This window comes from Lepus europaeus, chromosome 2 (genome assembly GCF_033115175.1).
Source record: "Lepus europaeus isolate LE1 chromosome 2, mLepTim1.pri, whole genome shotgun sequence".
Classification (NCBI taxonomy): domain Eukaryota; kingdom Metazoa; phylum Chordata; class Mammalia; order Lagomorpha; family Leporidae; genus Lepus; species Lepus europaeus.
This window is the reverse complement of record NC_084828.1, coordinates 123,966,853-123,985,197: the sequence shown is the minus strand read 5'-3', so window position 1 is coordinate 123,985,197 and position 18,345 is coordinate 123,966,853. Positions and strand designations below refer to the sequence as shown.

Here is an 18,345-nt window from a genome sequence, read left to right as displayed (position 1 = left end):
TTAGTCAGAGTTGCTGGGAAACACACAGGAAATAATCTGAGGTACTAATCATTGGGTACTGGATTTATTTATTATTTTTTTAAATTATCATTGTTTTGAAAGGCAGAGAGACACAGACAGACAGATTTCTCATCTGCTGGTTCCTACCCTTGAATGCCCACAAAAACTGGGATTGTACCAGGCCGGAGCCAGGAGCCAGGAGCCAGGGGCCAGGGGCCAGGGGCTAGGGGCCAGGGGCCAGGAGCTCCGTCTGCAGCCCCCAGGGTGCACATTAGCAAAACGCTGGATCAGAAGCAGAGCCAGGACTTCAACCAGCCACTCTGAAACAGGACCCCAAGCAATGACATCCTAACCACTTAGCCAGCCATCCACTCTGGGTACTTGATTTAAAGGCTAAGCTATCTGTATTATGTAAAAAGGGGGGCCACGGGAAGATTGCTGTGGTTTGGTAGAATAAATCTGAAAAGGGTAACAGCTTTGCCTTCCTTCTTAAGTTGGGTCATGATTGCCTCGTTTATTTTGCTTTAAACCTAGTAAGTTCTGTAACTGTCACACACAAGCATAATCAAATGTAAGCCTCAGAATACTTTGCAGTGCTATAAAAACGGGCTTTGAATTGGTGTCAGTTGTGCTATTTACTCTAAGACTAATTCTCAGGTAATTGAGAATTTATTGCATGAAATTTATTTATCAAGCACCAATTCTTTGAGGTTTACTTAAGATAATCACTTATTCCTTTTAACTATAGCTGCATCTAAAAGTAATAATGTAAAATTTATAACATGGGCTCAGACCTATGCTTCATTTAGTCCAGTATTATATCCTGACAAAGCATGAAGAAACATTTAATGCAGAGACATAATTGTTCTCTCTAGTATCAGTCACATAAAATCAGTCACAATGATCCTGTATTTGTCTTAATACCTTCCATTAATTATAATATATTCATTTTTAAACTTTCAAAAGTTAAATCTAAACCATTCTTTGGAGTTAGAAATTCTGCCAGTTTACTAAATACAATATTTCTTGTAAAATGATACTTATCACTTGCCTAAACTATTCTAGGAATACAGTAATAGCCATGCTAACTATAAATTTTATTGTCACATATATCATGTTCCTTTGCAGCTTTTAAATTCCAGGAGTCAGTGTGAGAAGACAAAAGAATGGATGTATCAGGCAGACCTGAGTTTGAATCACAAGGTTATTTCTAACTGTATGATCTTTGATATGATAACTAATTGCTCTAATCATTATCTTGTTCAACAGTAAATGATAGGTTAATTAACTACTCTGATTCGTAGATTCTTCAGCTGTAAAGATGGAGGTGGGGCCGGCGCTGTAGCGTAGCAGGTTAAAGCCCTGATCTGCAGTGCTGCCATCCCATATGGGCGCTGGTTTGAGTCCTGGCTGCTCTACTTCTGATCTAGCTCTCTGCTATGGCCTGGGAAAGCAGTAGAAGATGGCCCAAATCCTTGGGCCCCTGCACCCGCGTGGGAGACCCAGAAGAAGCTCCTGGCACCTGGCTTCAGATTGGCTCCGACCATTGTGGGCCACTTGGGGAGTGAACCAGCAGATGGAAGACCTCTCTCTCTCTGTGTAACTCTGACTTTCAAATAAATAAATAAATCTTTTTTAAAAAATAAAATAGAAAAATGATGGAGTATGTCTTAGGAAAATGGTGCAGTTTTATCTATGGCGCAATCTACACCTTGATTTACATTCTATGCCCTGGCTTCCGCCGCCATTGCTGAAAGCCGGTGGCCACGTGACCCAACCACTGGTGTCAAGCTCCACCCCCATCCTAATGGGATTCGCTGCTCCTGCTTCCCTGCCCGCCCCTCCGGCAAAGCTTTCAAAGGGCCTATTCCTGAGCACGTGGCTCTCTTGGCTCCTCTTGTCTGCTCTCCTCTCCTCTCTCTCGCTTTCTTCTCTGTGCTCCCCTCTCCTCTCTCTGTCTCTCTCTCTCTCTTATACTCTCCTTCTCTCTCTTTTCCTTCTTCACCCCTTCCCTCCAGCCTGCTGCTTTTCCCCAATAAACTCTTTCCCTTACTCCGGTGTTTACTGTGTTTTGTGACGGCCTAACAGAAATACTTAACAGTATTAATGTGTTTTCTTTGGTCCTTGTGAGTAGCAGTGAAAAGATGCAGGAGAAAGCCCCCACACATTGCCGGGACACAGTACACCATCAGTAAACTCCCTTGCCTCCCCTCCTCATCCTTCAGCTCTGAGTGAAACTCTTTTGGCTGTTCCTGTCTGAATAGAACCCCTCTGCAAGCCCTCTTGAGCTTATGAACAAAGCAACACGTTACAGAACATCTAGGAGTTACTCCCTTCTCAGAAGGTTCAGCTGAGAAGTAAATTTTCCTTGTGTACGCAGTTTTCTCTTTTCTCCCATGTGCTGTCACATGATAAATTGAAAGGACATACCTCACAAGTATTATCTGTCAAGTAAGACTATATTTAATCTAGTACCGAGGGGCCAGTCTCCCAGGAAAGTTTAAAAGCACTTTGATTGCTGGCTAATTCATGTACTGATTGTAAGACACTGGCCCAGAGAATCAGAGAGGATCCCATTTTTCCCTCATCTGAAAAATGGAGCTGTTAACACCTACATGGCAGTGTGAGAGATAAAACAGCATAATGTCATATGAGGAAGTATTTGCCAAAGAATACAAAATTCCAGATGGATAGGTGAAATCAATTGATCTACTATATGTATAAAACAGTGACTATAATTAATGTATTCTTGAAAATATCTCAGTAAATTTTAAATGTTCTCATTACAAAAAAAAATGTGAGATAATGCAGATTTTAATTAGCTCCATTTAGCCATTTCACAATGTATTCATATTTCAAAACATGACAAATATTGTTTTTAACAATTTAATTTTTAAATGTATATGAAAGCACTGGATTAACAGATTTATATAAATGTCTCGTAAATTCTAATTAAAATATTTGTTTAGAGTGCAAGCATTTTCTGATTTAAGAAACTGACTCTTAAAGAAGGCAATTTGAAGATTCTCACAGAAATTTTATGTAATTATATGGATGCATAAAGATCTTAATGCTTAATGTTAAAAAATATGTTCCTAAAACACCTGAGAAGATAGAACACAGATATTTTATAATTCCAATTTTTTGAATCAGTTTTTCTGTAGAAAGCTGTATAAATGTGTTTTCCATCTTAAGCTGTCCCGAAAAGCGTACCAGCAAGGGCTATCCCTGTATCACAGTGCTCACCACTGGCTAAGAGCAGGGCTTACATCATTCAGACCAGTTGTTCTTCCTGTTTCGGTTCTGTATCCACACACGTGCTGGATATGGCTGCTTGAATAATCTTCCTCAAATATGCTTAAAATCCCCTGTGCAAGACTCTGGGGAGGCCAATTTCTTGCTTGTATTCTCTTACCTTTGAGAGTTACCAAAATGCCTTTTTTTTTTTCCCAATTGAAATTTCAGTTTATTTTGGAAAAAACAGAAATAATTCATGACTTCATTTGGAAAGGAAATGGATGTCACTCTCAAAAAAAAAATGTTTTATAAAAAGGCAGTTCAACCAAATATAAAAGCATACTACAATATAACAGCAGTAAAAAAGATAAGGCTAGAATACTCATAAATTAAATAGGTCAATGGAACACGATAGAGACCCATAAAGTAGACAGAAAAAATGAATATGCAATAAAGCATCACAAGCAATAAGGAAATGAAGAATTGTTTGATAAATACTGAGAGGGAGGAAAATTACTTCATTCCTTCCTCCCTATATACCAAAAATAATCTCCATATGGAAAAAATATTAAGCTGAAAAGAACCAAATCAATGACAGCCAGTCAAAAATAAAATAAAATCTGAGCTGTTTGGAAGGATGAGAACTTTCTTTTTTCTTTTTTTTTTTATTTAGTAAATATAAATTTCCAAAGTACAGTTTATGGATTACATTGGCTTTTCCCCCCCATAATTTCCCTCCCACTCGCACCCCTCCCATCTCCTGCTCCCTCTCCCATTCCATTCACATCAAGATTCATTTTCAATTATCTTTATATACAGAGGATCAATTCAGCATATATTAAGTAAAGATTTCATCAGTTTGCACCCACACAGAAACACAAAGTGTAAAATACTGTTTCAGTACTAGTTATAGCATTACTTCACATTGGACAACACATTAAGGACAGATCCCACGTGAGAAGTAAGTACATAGTGACTCTTATTGTTGACTTAACAATTTGACACTCTTGTTTATGGCATCAGTAATCTCCCTAGGCTCTAGTCATGAGTTGCCAAGGCTATGGAAGCCTTTAGGGTTCACCGACTTCGATCTTATTCCAACAGGGTCATAGTCAAAGTGGAAGTTCTCTCCTCCCTTCAGAGAAAGGTACCTCCTTCTTTGATGGTCCTGTTCTTTCCACTGGGATCTCACTCACAGAGATCTTTTATTTAGGGTTTTTTTTTTTCCCCCAGAGTGTCTTAGCTTTCCATGCCTAAAATACTCTCATGGGCTCTTCAGCCAGATCCGAATGCCTTAAGGGCTGATTCTGAGGCCAGAGTGCTATTTAGGACATCTGCCATTCTATGAGTCTGCTGTGTATCCCACTTCCCATGTTGGATCCTTCTCTCCCTTTTTGATTCTATCAGTTAGTATTAGCAGACACTAGTCTTGTTCGTGTGATCCCTTTGACTCTTAGACCTATCAGTGTGATCAATTGTGAACTGAAATTGATCACTTGGACTAGTGAGATGGCATTGGTACATGCCACCTTGATGGGATTGTATTGGAATCCCCTGGCACATTTCTAACTCCACCATTTGGGGCAAGTCCGATTGAGCATGTCCCAAATTGTACATCTCCTCCCTCTCTTTTTCCCCACTCTTATATTTAACAGGGTTCACTTTTCAGTTAAAATTTAAACACCTAAGAATAATTGTGTGTTAATTACAGAGTTCAACCAATAGTACTAGAACAAAACAAAACAAAAATACTAAAATGGATAAAGTATTACATTGTACATCAACAGTCAGGACAAGAGCTGATCAAAATGTCTTTTAGATGCGACCCAGAGTTAACACCCTCTTGACCATGTTCCTGGCACGTGGTCAGTTCTACGAGGGGGACTTAAAAGTGCTTCTGGGTTCCAGACCAATGGGCAAGTTCAGCCAATCAGGTGTTTTAGAAGTGAGCCATGTAATCAGAAATTCACTTGTGTGTTGGCTACATAAATACCCTTTGAAAAACACGAGTACAATTTAGCTGTTTGAAAATTAGGTAATGGTAGGGGTAATAATAATGGGTAGGGGCCGAAGGAATCCAACAAATCTATCAAAACCTATCGATTCTGCTCAGGGAGACCTGAGCAGTCAATGACAAGTTACACATAATGATGCAGGCAAAGGGGATTCAACAGCTACATTATTCTTCAGGAACTGAGCAACAGCTTTAAAAATATGTGGTTTATTTCATGAAAGTATCTGGGCATTTAAAATGTGCTGATTAGATTAATACATTTTGTCATTTCAGATTTGCAGTGTCAAGTCGAGGGGCTTGGCTTAAAGCTTCAGAGGGCAGTGACAGAGCTGGACAGCTGTAAAGAACTGCTCATGTAAGAGGAACATTAAGCTGCTTGTAAGAGTACAGTGCCCTGTTGATGTGTCACAGAAGGAAGATGCAGACCCAGCTGTGTTCTCAGGACTCCTGTAGCAGTGACTCAGTTGTGTGGGAGCAATGCCCTCTGCCACTGCTTCCCTGGGCGATTCTGCTGGCCTAGGCTATATATTGAAGGAGCTCTCAATACTTTTAAAAACATTAAGATTTCCTTCCCTCAATAAGAAACACACTAATTGCTTCTCGGCCTTTTGGGTGAGATCAACTATAGAAACTTTCCTATCCACATAGTAAAGGTTTTCCTAGTTGTTCAAATGCAGTAACTTAATGTGAAATGTTCTCTGAACTTTCATCTTTATCTCTTTATTTCTGTCCACAATGTTGTTATTTCTTAAAATTATGAATTTTAGGTTTAAAAAGAGTTGAGTACCACTGAAGTGATAGCATACTTAGACTATATAATGAGAAAGAAAATACTGGGAAACAAATAATAATAAAATGACTGCATAGAATGTCCAGAACACTATCCACTTTAAATATTAATTTCAATTGAGAAATTTCAAAACTTTCATCACAGTATAAATATAGTACATCTATAATTAACACACTAAAATAGAATTATAATTTGAAAAGTAAGTTCTTTTATTTTCTGGTATATAATCTGGTAGCTGTGGTTTTTAGTTCCTATATTTTAGAAGGATGATCCTCATAAGAAATGTAAATATTTAGAATGCTAGGCAACCAAATGTTTGTATTGTCTGAGGCTACCCCTAAGAACAATGTGTTTAATAATAAACACTGAACAACAAAAGGAGAGCAAATTCCTTACATGCTCTATCAAATTAATGTATACTTGGGTTATTTGTAGCAAAATAGTTTGCTTTTAAAAATAAGGAAAAGTGAATATTTGTGGTTTGTAACACTGTAGCTAATAGCACAGTAAGTACAGTAGTGTAGCTGTCTGTGTTTGATGGCTGGTATGGAGGATGAGTAAACAGGGGCTCCTTCCTGAGGGTCTCCCTGTAGCTAGGAAGGAGCTTTCTGGGAATGAACATATGAAAAAGAAACAAGATGGTGGTTGGCGGGGCGAGGGGGGGGGGGGATTGTCACACCCCTTCCTCTCATAACATCAGAGAGAACTTTGGCAAGTGGCATCTCATGTGGAGACCCATTTAGTGAGGCCACAGTTACTGTGTGACATCTGCTTCTTGGAGCTCAGGAAGTGTAGACGGCACAGTTCAGAAACAGGGAGGTGGTACCACTACCCTGCTAAGCCAAGAGGAAATTCATGGACATGCTGCAAAACACAGAAATAAGCACACTGAAGACAAACAATAAAGCTTATTGCTTGTGGCGTGAATTGATTTTTTAAATAGAGTAAGTTTGCCCAGAAGTCTGTATAGTCAAGGAGTCTGCCCATTTCAGATGAAATATTCTGTGGTATTTTATGTTAACTATATTTTTATTGTAACTTGTGTTGTGAGTGCTGAGGAATGGTGAGAGTCAGGGTTGGTTGAGGTTAGAAGGAGAGATAGCTCACCTCCCTAAAGTCCATCAAACTGTTACCTGTTAGGAAATCACTGTGCAGTTACATGCTGATGCTTTCATATCCATTGATAGAACTGGCGCTTCCTGCCCATAGATCTTCTAAAAATTAAAAAATGGACAGAGTATCTGGTTTTTTTGTTTGCTTGTTTGTTTGTTTTGACAGGCAGAGTGGATAGTGAGAGAGAGACAAAGAGAAAGGTCTTCCTTTTGCCATTGGTTCACCCTCCAATGGCCGCCGGGGCCGGCACACTGCTGCCGGTGCATCGCGCTGATCCGAAGCCAGGAGCCAGGTGCTTCTCCTGGTCTCCCACGCGGGTGCAGGGCCCAAGGACTTGGGCCATCCTCCACTGCACTCCTGGGCCGTAGCAGAGAGCTGGCCTGGAAGAGGGGCAACTGGGACAGAATCCGGTGCCCCAGCCAGGACTAGAACCCAGTGTGCCGACACCGCAAGGCGGAGGATTAGCCTACTGAGCCACAGCGCTGGCCTGTTTTTAGACAATGTGAACTATAAAAGATATGAGTGGAGCCACTTAAATGGCTCCATGTGTTAGAGACTTTCCTGTATGCCACCCAGATCTCACTCTTCCATCTGCACTCCAGGCACTCTGCTTTCCTGCTAGGATTAAGTTGGGGAGGGTGGACATTTAGGATCAGAGCCTGGGGCTCCTCAAGCCTCGGGTGCTGAGAAGTCAGGAGGTCCCAGTAACTTATAAGTACCATTTTATTTATAACTTAGAGCCAAATTTGTAGCTTGGTCATTTTTCTTTTATTTGACAAGTAGAGAGATAGACAGTGAGAGAGAGAGAGACAGAGAGAAAAATCTTCCTTCCGTTGGTTCACCCCCCAAATGGCCGCTGCAGCCAGAGCTATGCCGATCTGAAGCCAGGATCCAGGTGCTTCCTCCCGGTTTCCCATGCGGGTGCAGGGCCCAAGGACCTGGGCCATCCTCCACTGCCCTCCCGGGCCACAGCAGAGAGCTGGACTGCAAGAGGAGCAACCAAGACTGGAACCTGGGGCCCATATGGGATGCTGGTGCCACAGGCGGAGAATTAACCAAGTGAGCCACAGCGCCAGCCCGCTGTAGCTTGGTCATTTTTTTTAAATGATCAATTAAGGTTGAAGTCAAAATAACTCATTCAAAAAAAGTGTTAATAAAATAGAAATTTACTGTGTACTCCTAAACCTCTTTAGACCTCCAGAAATTGGAAGATGCTGTGAATTCAAGTTTCTTTACATTTTTAATCCTCACCTCCTTTGCAGGGCTGGGAATCAGAGTATTTTTCACCTATCCAAATTCATATACTTTTATGTTTAAAGATTTTTAAATATTTGGGTATCAATTTTATGGTTTTGATGTAAAGGGAAGAGAGGCCAGTGCCGCGGCTCAATAGGCTAATCCTCCTCCTGCAGCGCTGGCACACCGGGTTCTAGTCCTAGTCAGGGTGCCAGATTCTGTCCCGGTTGCCCCTCTTCCAGGCCAGCTCTCTGCTATAGCCCAGGAGTGCAGTGGAGGATGGCCCAAGTCCTTGGGCCCTGCACCCGCGTGGGAGACCAGGAGAAGCACCTGGCTCCTGGCTTCGGATCAGCGCGATGCACCGGCAGCAGTGTGCCGGCCCCGGCGGCCATTGGAGGGTGAACCAATGGCAAAAGGAAGACCTTTCTCTCTGTCTCTCTCTCACTGTCCACTCTGCCTGTCAAAAATGAAAAAAATAAATAAATAAATAAATAAATAAATAAATAAAAGTAAAGGGAAGAGGTACCTTATAAGTAGATGAAATTGGGGTTCTTTTTTCCTAAAATTTTTTTTAAAGATTTATTTATTTATTTATTTGAAAGGTAGAGTTACATAGAGACAGAAGCACAGGGAGAGGTCTTCCATCCGCTGGTTCACTCCCCATATGACTACAAAGGCTGGAGCTGGGCCAATCAAAACCAGGAACCCAGAGCCTCTTCTGGTTTTCTCACATGGGTGCAGGGGCCCAAGGACTTGGACCATCTTCCGCTGCTTTCCCAGGCACATTAGCAGGGAGCTGGATTAGAAATGGAGTGGCTGGGACTTGAATGGGCACCTTTACAGGGTGCCAGCACTGCAGGCAGTGGTTTTACCCACTACACCACAGCTCCAGCCCCCTAAGATTTTTAAGAAAATATGTACCCTGGTTCATAAGAGCATTACTATGTACTGGAGAACAGAGATTTGATCCCATAGAATACTTTGGGCTACAAGTCACAGAGATAGGGCAATATCAGGCTAGGTTGATCCAGAGACTCAGCAACATCATTAAGGACCTTGATTTTCTTTCTGTCTGCATCCTGCCACCCTCAGCACTGGCTTCAACCCAAAGCCAGGTCCTGATGATCGTGAGATGGCTGCAGTTCCAGCTACTGTATACAAGTGAGGCCACTGCAAGGCTAAAAGGTCCTATTTTTCTGGTGTCCTTAGAAGTAAAGGAAAAAAAATTCCCAGAAAGCCACCACCCTGCCTTCTTCTTGGCATGTCTTTGGTTAGAACCCCTTCCATAACCTCCTAGATGAACCCCTGACAAAAGGACCAGACTGCCATGATTAGCTTAGACCAAGCAGGATTTATCCCGAGAGCAAATGAAAGTTGGGACCCTGCCAACCAGGAAGAAAGCTGGGGTGAATGTCCAGAAGGTAGCCAGTCGTGTTTGCTAAACAGGCAGAGCGTTAGTGAAAAGCTGGTGATGACATTTCCTACAAACTTTATTTTTACATATCAATATTATCTAGCTCAATTAAGGAGGAAGGCCTCCCTGAAACAATGAAAAATGTGAAGGCTTTGATATGCAGTTTTATTACTTTTAAATGAAGTATATATATATATATATATATATATATATATATATATATATATATAGCCTCCACATATAAGAAATATATTGCTTCCAAATAGATATAACAGGATAAAGATAGTTAAATGAGGCTAATAAGAAAGGCTGGTATAGATGGTGAAAAATTTTAGGAGTGCCTGAAAGATAACACATAGAAAGGGTAGTAAAACCAGTCAGCTCTGTGGAAGACTCAACCAGTGGAAGCGGTGATGGTGGGCATGTGATAGGCAGAGCCTTTTCTCAGATCAATGAGAACAAAGAGAAAGGAGTAGGGCCTGGGAAGAACGTTGGTTCTCAAACCCCATTCTGCATGAGAATCTTGGGGAGCTTTCTACAAGTGCTTGTTACAGTGTGACCTCCCCCAGAGACCCAACCCCAGGGTTAGATTCCTGGACCCCATTTCCACAGACATTTGGATTTTACATTGAAGCAATGGATGGCTCTAAGCAAACACATTTGTAAGGCACTGCCGCCATGTTTGTGACGTGCACCAACTGGCCCTTCACCAAAGTCCCGCCAATCATCTAGCTCTGTGTGAAGCAGCATCTGCAGAGGTATCCATACCCAGACTAAACCAGTGAATGCAGGGAGTAGAGCTGGAGAGTCTGGGGTCCCCACAGCCCTAGGCGAACCTGAGTGCCCCACTAGGTAGCATACCCTGTGTCTAACCACAGCCTCCAAAAACAACCTAGGACAAAAGTAAACAGCAGAGAATCTGCAGGCTGAGGAAGAACATACAACCAAGGATTACCAGCTGTATAGAGAAATTTTTCCCAAATACCCCCCGGAAAAATGGCTATGAGAGGCTAGCATTGTGGCATAGCCAGTTAAGCCAGGACTGTTGTGTACAGGCACTGTATATTGGAGAAACTATACTGGCAAGCTCCCACAGGGTTACTTAGGTAAATTTCAGGTAACGCTAAGTGCTGCAAAAATAGAAAATAGGCATAAAACATGTGAATGGCAGGGAGAGGTGGTATACTTTTGATAGAGTGGTCGGATGGCATCCCTGGCCAGAGCAGATGACCTCTAAGTTAAAATCTAAATCGCAGAAAAGATCTAACCATGCTAACATTTGGGAGCAGTGAGATCAAGGACAAGGCCCTAAATCCTTGGAAATGTGTTTTACAAGTTCAAGAAACATGAAGAGAGTCAGATGTGGTAAACAGAATAATGACTCCCCAAAGATTTTCATGTCCTAAGCTCGGGAATCTGTAAGTGTATTCCCTTACATGGCAAAAAAGACTTTGCAGATGTGATTAAGTTCAGGGTTTTGAGATGGGGAGATTATCCCGGATTACAAGGACAGGCCCAGTGCAATCACAAGGGTCCTTATAAGGGGGAAGCAGAGGGTCAGAGTCACAAAAGTAGAAGGAAGGATGGAAACAGAAATTGCAGTGATGTGATTTCAAAATAGAGAAAGGAACCACAAGCCAGGAAATGCAGGTGGTCTCTGAAAACTAGAAAAGGCAAGGAAATGAACATCCCCCTGGAGCCTCCAGAAGGGGCTCTGTCCTGGGATCGCCTGGATTTTGGTGCTGTTGACCTCCGAGACTGTGAACTAATACGTGTGTGTTGCTTTTAATCACTAAGCTTATAATTATTTGTTCCAAAAGCAACACGAAATTAATCCATCAGTGTATTCAGAAGAGTGTGTATGGGCTGAGGTTTGTTTGGAGAACAGTGGGAAGTTACGGGAGGACTTTTGACAAGAGAGGGGTCTGATCTCTGAGCCTGGTACTTGAAGAATGGGCTGGAGTGGGATTGTCAGAGAGCTTTAGGTAGACCAGCAGGGAGGCTGCATGCTCCCACAGGTGAGAAGCTGACTGGTTTAGCTTAAGGCTGTGTCTTGGAGATGAGTCTGCCAGGGCTTACTAATGGAGTAAACCTGACAGGGAAGGAGGGAGACATTGAGGGCAGGAGACTGGGGAGGGAAGAATGAAGGATGGAGTTGGGAGGGGCTTGTCACCATCAGGATACTCAGCTGAGAGGTCACAAAGTAAGAACCAAACTGCAGACCCAGAGTACTGGGGTTTGCAACACAGCGCTACTACCTAATAGCTATGCTACCTTGGCAAGTTACCTGTCTCTGGTCACAGTTCTTTATGTTGTAAAATAGGACTAAGAGCTGTTAGGAAAAGAGGTGCAGAACAAAGAGGAGGCAGAATACTAATCTACAACCAGACCAAACAGAGAAAACAAATCCCCAGAGGTGGGTGACCAACTGCTGGCCTGCACAGAACACTTGGCAGGAGGCCCCGACCCCTGGGGCCAGGCCTTTTTGTCTTACAAGGGCTAGGGGTGGGGGTGGGGGTAGGAGGCAACAGGAGGTGAATTCCTATTTACTGGTCTTTTCAAGTGGCCGCTGGGCCTCCAAACCTGGGGGTGTAAACACAATAGAGTGTAAGACTGAATTGGGATTCAAGGGCAAGGAATAAATTCCAATATTATCTCTCTTTTGGGCAATGAGTCTTTATTCCATCAATCCTGACTGGGAGTATAGATAAAGAGTTAAGTGCCAATTTCTTTCTGGATACTTCCTGCTGATAGACGTGGGGCAAGAACTTGAGTGAGGATCTATACTCAGGACCAGATTGATTAAAGAACAAGAGCAGTCTTGTGTTGCTGCTGCGAGATGGCTTGAGATATAGCAGTTATTCGTTCCTGCCAGAACCTTTGGAATAGGTTAATTATACATGGCAGAGATAGGGGCACTTTGATTATGAGAACAAAAGGAGATACTAGAGACATTGCCCACAGCGGAAAAGATGGCCAAAATGAGGCAGAGTTACCTTGCTAATACACTTCATTTTATGCGTTGGATCTCATCTCTTACCACAGCTGATTTATGGTGTAAAAACATTCTTCACCCAAAAGGCAAAGTGCTCCTCTCCACGCTGTGAGGAGACCTAGCGCCCAGTGGTCTGGAGAACTGCTGCCAGTGAGTGCAGCTGATCCTGGAGGGGAGACAGTTGCTGTGCTAGGTCATGTATGTTTTTGTTGAGACTGAGAAACAATCCTTCAATTTTATTTGCCTTGTGTATGGAAGTGTTTTGTCCAGTCATTCCTGACCCATTAAGGGCTACTTGGTAGAGTGCCTATGATAATATAAGGTGTTACCTTTTAATGTCATGGTGTTGTTTCCATTGATTGAAGTGAGAAAATCTGTGAAAGAAATAGACAGTAGGGGAGAATCAAAGAACAATGCTTTTGCTATTAGAGTTAAGGTGCCTTTTAGATCACAAAGTGGGCATTTCAAGGAGGCACTTTAAGAATGGCCATTTCATAGAAAAGAGTGGAATGGTATTGACCATTGCCTTTCAAAGTAGAGAATATCCATTTATTTCATCTGATTCCCTTTGCTTTGATGGGCAGGAGCAGCAAGGCCCTTTGTGAAGGCTTAATCACAGCAGTTGAAGAGAGGATTATCACTCTTTGCTGACAGTGAAAGTAGGAATGCAGTGCTTAAAGAGATGTAGGCATTCTTTCTATTCCTTCCAGTTCCTCCAATCCTAATGAAGTTGAAGAGAACCATCAGGCACTCAAAGGTAGATCCTAGAAAGAGTGGCTTTACTGGCCTTGGAAGTGGGATGGAGCCATGATAAGGGGAGTCCTTTGGATGGTAGGCTCCTTAGGGAGCGAGCTTTTTAAAATATTCTGCTGCCACGTTTTATTAGTAACAGAGTAAAATAACCATCAAAGGAGTTCTACTGTCCCTGACTCTACATTTGGAAAAGTATGTGCAAGAGTGTGAATATACAGTGAAAGTTGTGGTGGGGCTCTGAACCTCAGGACATTTTTTTTTAAGATTTATATATCTATTTGAAAAGCAGAGTTACAGAGAGCTAAGGAGAGACAGATCTTTCATCTGCTGGTTCACTCCCCAAATGGCTGCAACGGTCAGCACTGAGCAGATCCTAAGCCAGGCGCCAGAAGCTTCTTCCAGATTTCCCATGTGGGTGCATGGGCCCAGGAACTTGGACCATCCTCCACTGCCTTCCCAGGTGCATTAGCAAGGAGCTGAGTTGGATATGGAGCAGCTGGAACTTGAACCGGCACCCAAATGGGCTGCAGCTTTACCCGCTACGCCACACTGCCGGCCCCTCAGAACATTTTTTTTTTTTTTAAATTTTTGACAGGCAGAGTGGATAGTGAGAGAGAGAGACAGAGAGAAAGGTCTTCCTTTTGCCGTTGGTTCACCCTCCAATGGCCGCCGCGGCCAGCGCGCTGCGGCCGGTGCACCGCGCTGATCCGATGGCAGGAGCCAGGTGCTTATCCTGGTCTCCCATGGGGTGCAGGGCCCAAGGACTTGGGCCATCCTCCACTGCACTCCCTGGCCACAGCAGAGAGCTGGCCTGGAAGAGGGGCAACCGGGACAGGATCGGTGCCCCGACCGGGACTAGAACCGGGTGTGCCGGCGCCGCAAGGCGGAGGATTAGCCTAGTGAGCCGCGGCGCCGGCCTCAGAACATTTTTTTAAAGAAACATTTCTGTTTGATTTCAAAGCAAATTTGTAAATGTAGTAAAACACAGGAATATACAAGAAAAGAAAATCATAGTTACATTTTGACATATGCTTCAAGTCTGTATTTCTAAATAATGTACATAAGCAAGATCATACTGTATGTGCTATTTTGCACTTTTTTCACTTCATGCTTTATCCTAGATATTTTCTCACATTATTACATGATAAATGTATAAATAATTATTAAGCGACTGCATAGTGTTCCATCCTATGCATTCCTTGTTTTTAGAATGTCCCAAGTTTTCACTTTTAGAAGAAAGATACTTTGAAAAATTCATAGAGATAAATGTCATACAGTTAATGCTTTGGGATCATGTTTGCTAGGCTTAATTTCTTTTAAAGATTTACTTATTTATTGAAAGTCAGCGTTACAGAGAGGGAGAGACAGAGAGAGAGGTATTCCATCTACAGGTTCACTCCCCAGATGGTCTCAATGAATCCAGGAGCTTCTTCCAGGTCTCCCATATGAGTGGCTGGTGCTGAACACTTGGGCAATTTCCACTGCTTTCCCAGGCCATTAGCAAGGAGCTGGACTGGGAGTGGGGCAGCTGGAACACACACCATATGGGATGCCAGCATCACAGGTGGCAGCTTAACCCACTGTGCCACAATGCTGTCCCCCAGATCTAATGGTTTTTTTAAGGCTTTTAATGCATAATGATTCACTGGACTCCAGTAGGATTATACTGATATATAATCTCAGAAGTATTTGTAAATACCCATTACTCTATTTTCTACCCAAGATTGGGTATTGTAACTTTAAAAATATCAATGTAAGAGGCTGGCGCCTTGGTGTAGCAAGTAAAAACTGCCACCTGCAGCACCAGCAACCCATATGGGTACTGGTTCGAGTCATGGCTGCTCCACTTATTTTTTTTAAGATTTATTTTATTTATTTGAAAAACAGAGTTACAGAGAGGTAGAGACAGAGAGAGAAAGAGAGGTCTTCCATCCACTGGTTCACTACCCAGATGGCCGCAATGGCTGGAGCTGCGCTGATCAGAAGCCAGGAGCCAGGAGCTTCTTTTAGGTCTCCCATGTGGGTGCAGGGGCCCAAGCACTTGGGCCATCTTCCACTACTATCCCAGGCCATAGCAGAGAGCTGAATGGGAAGAGGAGCAGCTGGGACTAGAATCAGTGCTCATATGGGATGCCAGCGCTTCAAGCCAGGGCTTTAACCTGCTGTGCCATGGCACCAGCACCAGCTGCTCTACTTCTTTTTTTTAAAGTTTTTTTTTTTTTTTGAAATAGTTACAGAGAGAGGGAGAGATAGAGAGAGAGGTCTTCCATCTGCTGGTTCACTTCCCAGATGCCTGCAACGGCTGGAGCTGCTGCCGATCCGAAGCCAGGAGCTTCTTCCGGGTCTCCCATGTGGGTGCAGGGGCCCAAGGACTTGGGCCTTCTTCTACTGCTTTCCCAGGCCATAGCAGAGAGCTGGATTGGAAGAGGAACAGCTGGGACTGGAACTGGTGCCCATACAGGATGCCGGTGCTGCAGGCGGAAGGTGAACCTACTGCACCACTGTGCCACAGTGCCGGCCTCAGCTGCTCCACTTACAGTCCAACTCTCTACTATGGCCTGGGAAAGCAATAGAAAGAGCTAGGGGTGGGAGTAGGGGTCAGGGTAGGGTAGGGGTCAGGGTAGGGGTAGGGGTAGAGGTAGACATAGGCATAGAAGATGGCTCAAGGGGCTGGCCACCGCCCACAGTGCCAGCATCCCATATGTGTGCCAGTTTGAGTCCCCGCTGCTCCACTTCCGATCCAGCTCTCTGCCATGGCCTGGGAAAACAGTGGAAGATGGCCCAAGTGCTTGGGCCTCTGCACCCATGTGGGAGACCCAGAGGAAGTTCCTAGCTCCTGGCTTTGGTTTGGCACAGCTCTGACCGTTGCGGCCATCTAGGGAGTAATCCAGCGATGGAAGACTTTCTCTCTCTCTCTCTCTCTCTCTCTCTCTCTCTCTCTCTCTGCCTCTACCTCTCTGTAACTCTTTCAAATAAATTAATTAATTAAAAAAAAAGATGGCCCAAGTCTTTGGGCCCCTACACCCATGTGGGAGACCTGGAAGAAACTCCTGGCTCCTGCCTTTGGATTGGCCCAGCTCCGGCTGTTGTGACCATTTGAGGAGTAAACCAGCAAATGGAAGAACTCTCTCTTTGTCTCTGCTTCTTTGTAACTCTGCCTTTCAAATAAGGAAATAAAAAAATCTTTTAAAAAATCAATTTAAAAACTGCACCCCCTTGGCCAGTGCTGTGGAACAGTGGGTTAAACCACCAACTTGTGACACTGGCATTCCATATTGGAGTGCCAGTTTGATTCCAGGCTACTCTGCTTCCAGTCCAGCTTCCTGCTATTGTGCATGGGAAGGCAGAGGAAGATGGCCCAAGTACTGAGGCTCCTCCTTTGGGGGAGACCTGGCTACTGTTCCTGGCTCCTGGCTTCAGCCTAGCCCAGCCCAGCCCAGCATTGTGGCACAGTGGGTAAAGCTGCCACCTGTGCTGCTGGCATCCCATATGGTGTGTGTTCTAGCTGCCCCACTCCCAGTCCAGCTCCTTGCTAATGGCCTGGGAAAGCAATGGAAATTTGAAGAGTGAATCAGCAGATGGAAGATATTGTAATATCTCTCTATCTTCTCTTCCTCTTTCTCTGTAGCTTTACCTTTTAAATAAATAAATAGTCCTTTCTTTTTTGTTTAAAGTGTACCCCTGCATTTATGTCTCCTGGTGGTCTTTCAGTTGTGACTCTCCTGAACACATTTAGCCTTTGCTCACTTTTCTGATGATGTCTTGATTTTCTGTATTCTTTTTTAAGGTTTTATTTGAAAAAAAAAAAAAACTTAAAACTTTAAAAAAAATTGTCAGAATAGTTCAAAGAGCACCCAATAGTCTTTATCTAGCTTCACTATGTTAGTATTTTAACCTGTTTGCTTTCTCTCTCTCTCATTTTTTTCTGTTTCTTTCCCTCCACACACATATATAATAAATAAATACTTATGAGGGTACTTCAGAAGTTTGTGGAAAATGGGATTAGAAGATAACTGTATTTTGGTGCAGAAAAAATTTAAAGCTATCAAGTTTTTCTGAAATTAATCACTTACTATTTTATTTTATTTGAAAGGCAGAGACACACAGAAACGGAGACACAAAGAGAGATCTCCTGTTTGCTGGTTCACTACCCAAATAGCTGAAACAGCCAGGGTTGGGCCAGTCCAAAGTCAGGAGCCAGGTACTCAGTCCAGAATCCCCTCATGGGTGGCAGGGATTGAACTCCTTGGGCTGTCACCTGCTGCTTTCCAGGGTGCCCATTAGCAGGAAGTAGAGCAGGACTCAAACCTAAGCACTCTGAGATGGTACACTAGCATCCCAAGCAATGGCTTTTAAGTTCATGCCAAATGAATACCCATGCATAATTTTTTCATAATATGCACTTTTAGGAATTTTCAGAAGACTCTTTGTATATAGAAATACAAATTATGAAAGAATTGTGTTGTATTTCAAAACTTTTTTACACCAAAACAAATGTATCCTTTAATTCCATTTTCCATGAACTTTTTGAAGTATGTGTGTATATATGTGTATGTGTTTCTTTGAACCATTTGAAGATATATTAAATTCATTATGGCCTTTTTCCTCTAGGTATCTCAGCCTGCCTATCCTCAGGGCAGTAATATTTTATATAACCACACTTGGTATCATAAATTTACATGAAATATTTGAATGTACTATCCATATTTCAATTTTGTCAGTTGACCTACAGATCTCCTCTGTAGCATTTACTCTTGTAGCACAGAATCTACTCTCGGATCAGATTCACTTCC

General features: G+C 43.0%; 1 protein-coding gene across 1 annotated transcript in view; it reads left to right on the top strand.

The window, feature by feature from the left end:
• Positions 1-18,345, top strand: part of LEKR1 (leucine, glutamate and lysine rich 1) — a 215,314-nt gene that overhangs the window by 125,395 nt on the left and 71,574 nt on the right. Inside the window, exon 7 of the mRNA XM_062178384.1 lies at positions 5,525-5,606. Coding sequence (XP_062034368.1) covers positions 5,525-5,606 — 82 coding nt within the window. The remainder of the gene's footprint in view (positions 1-5,524; positions 5,607-18,345) is intronic.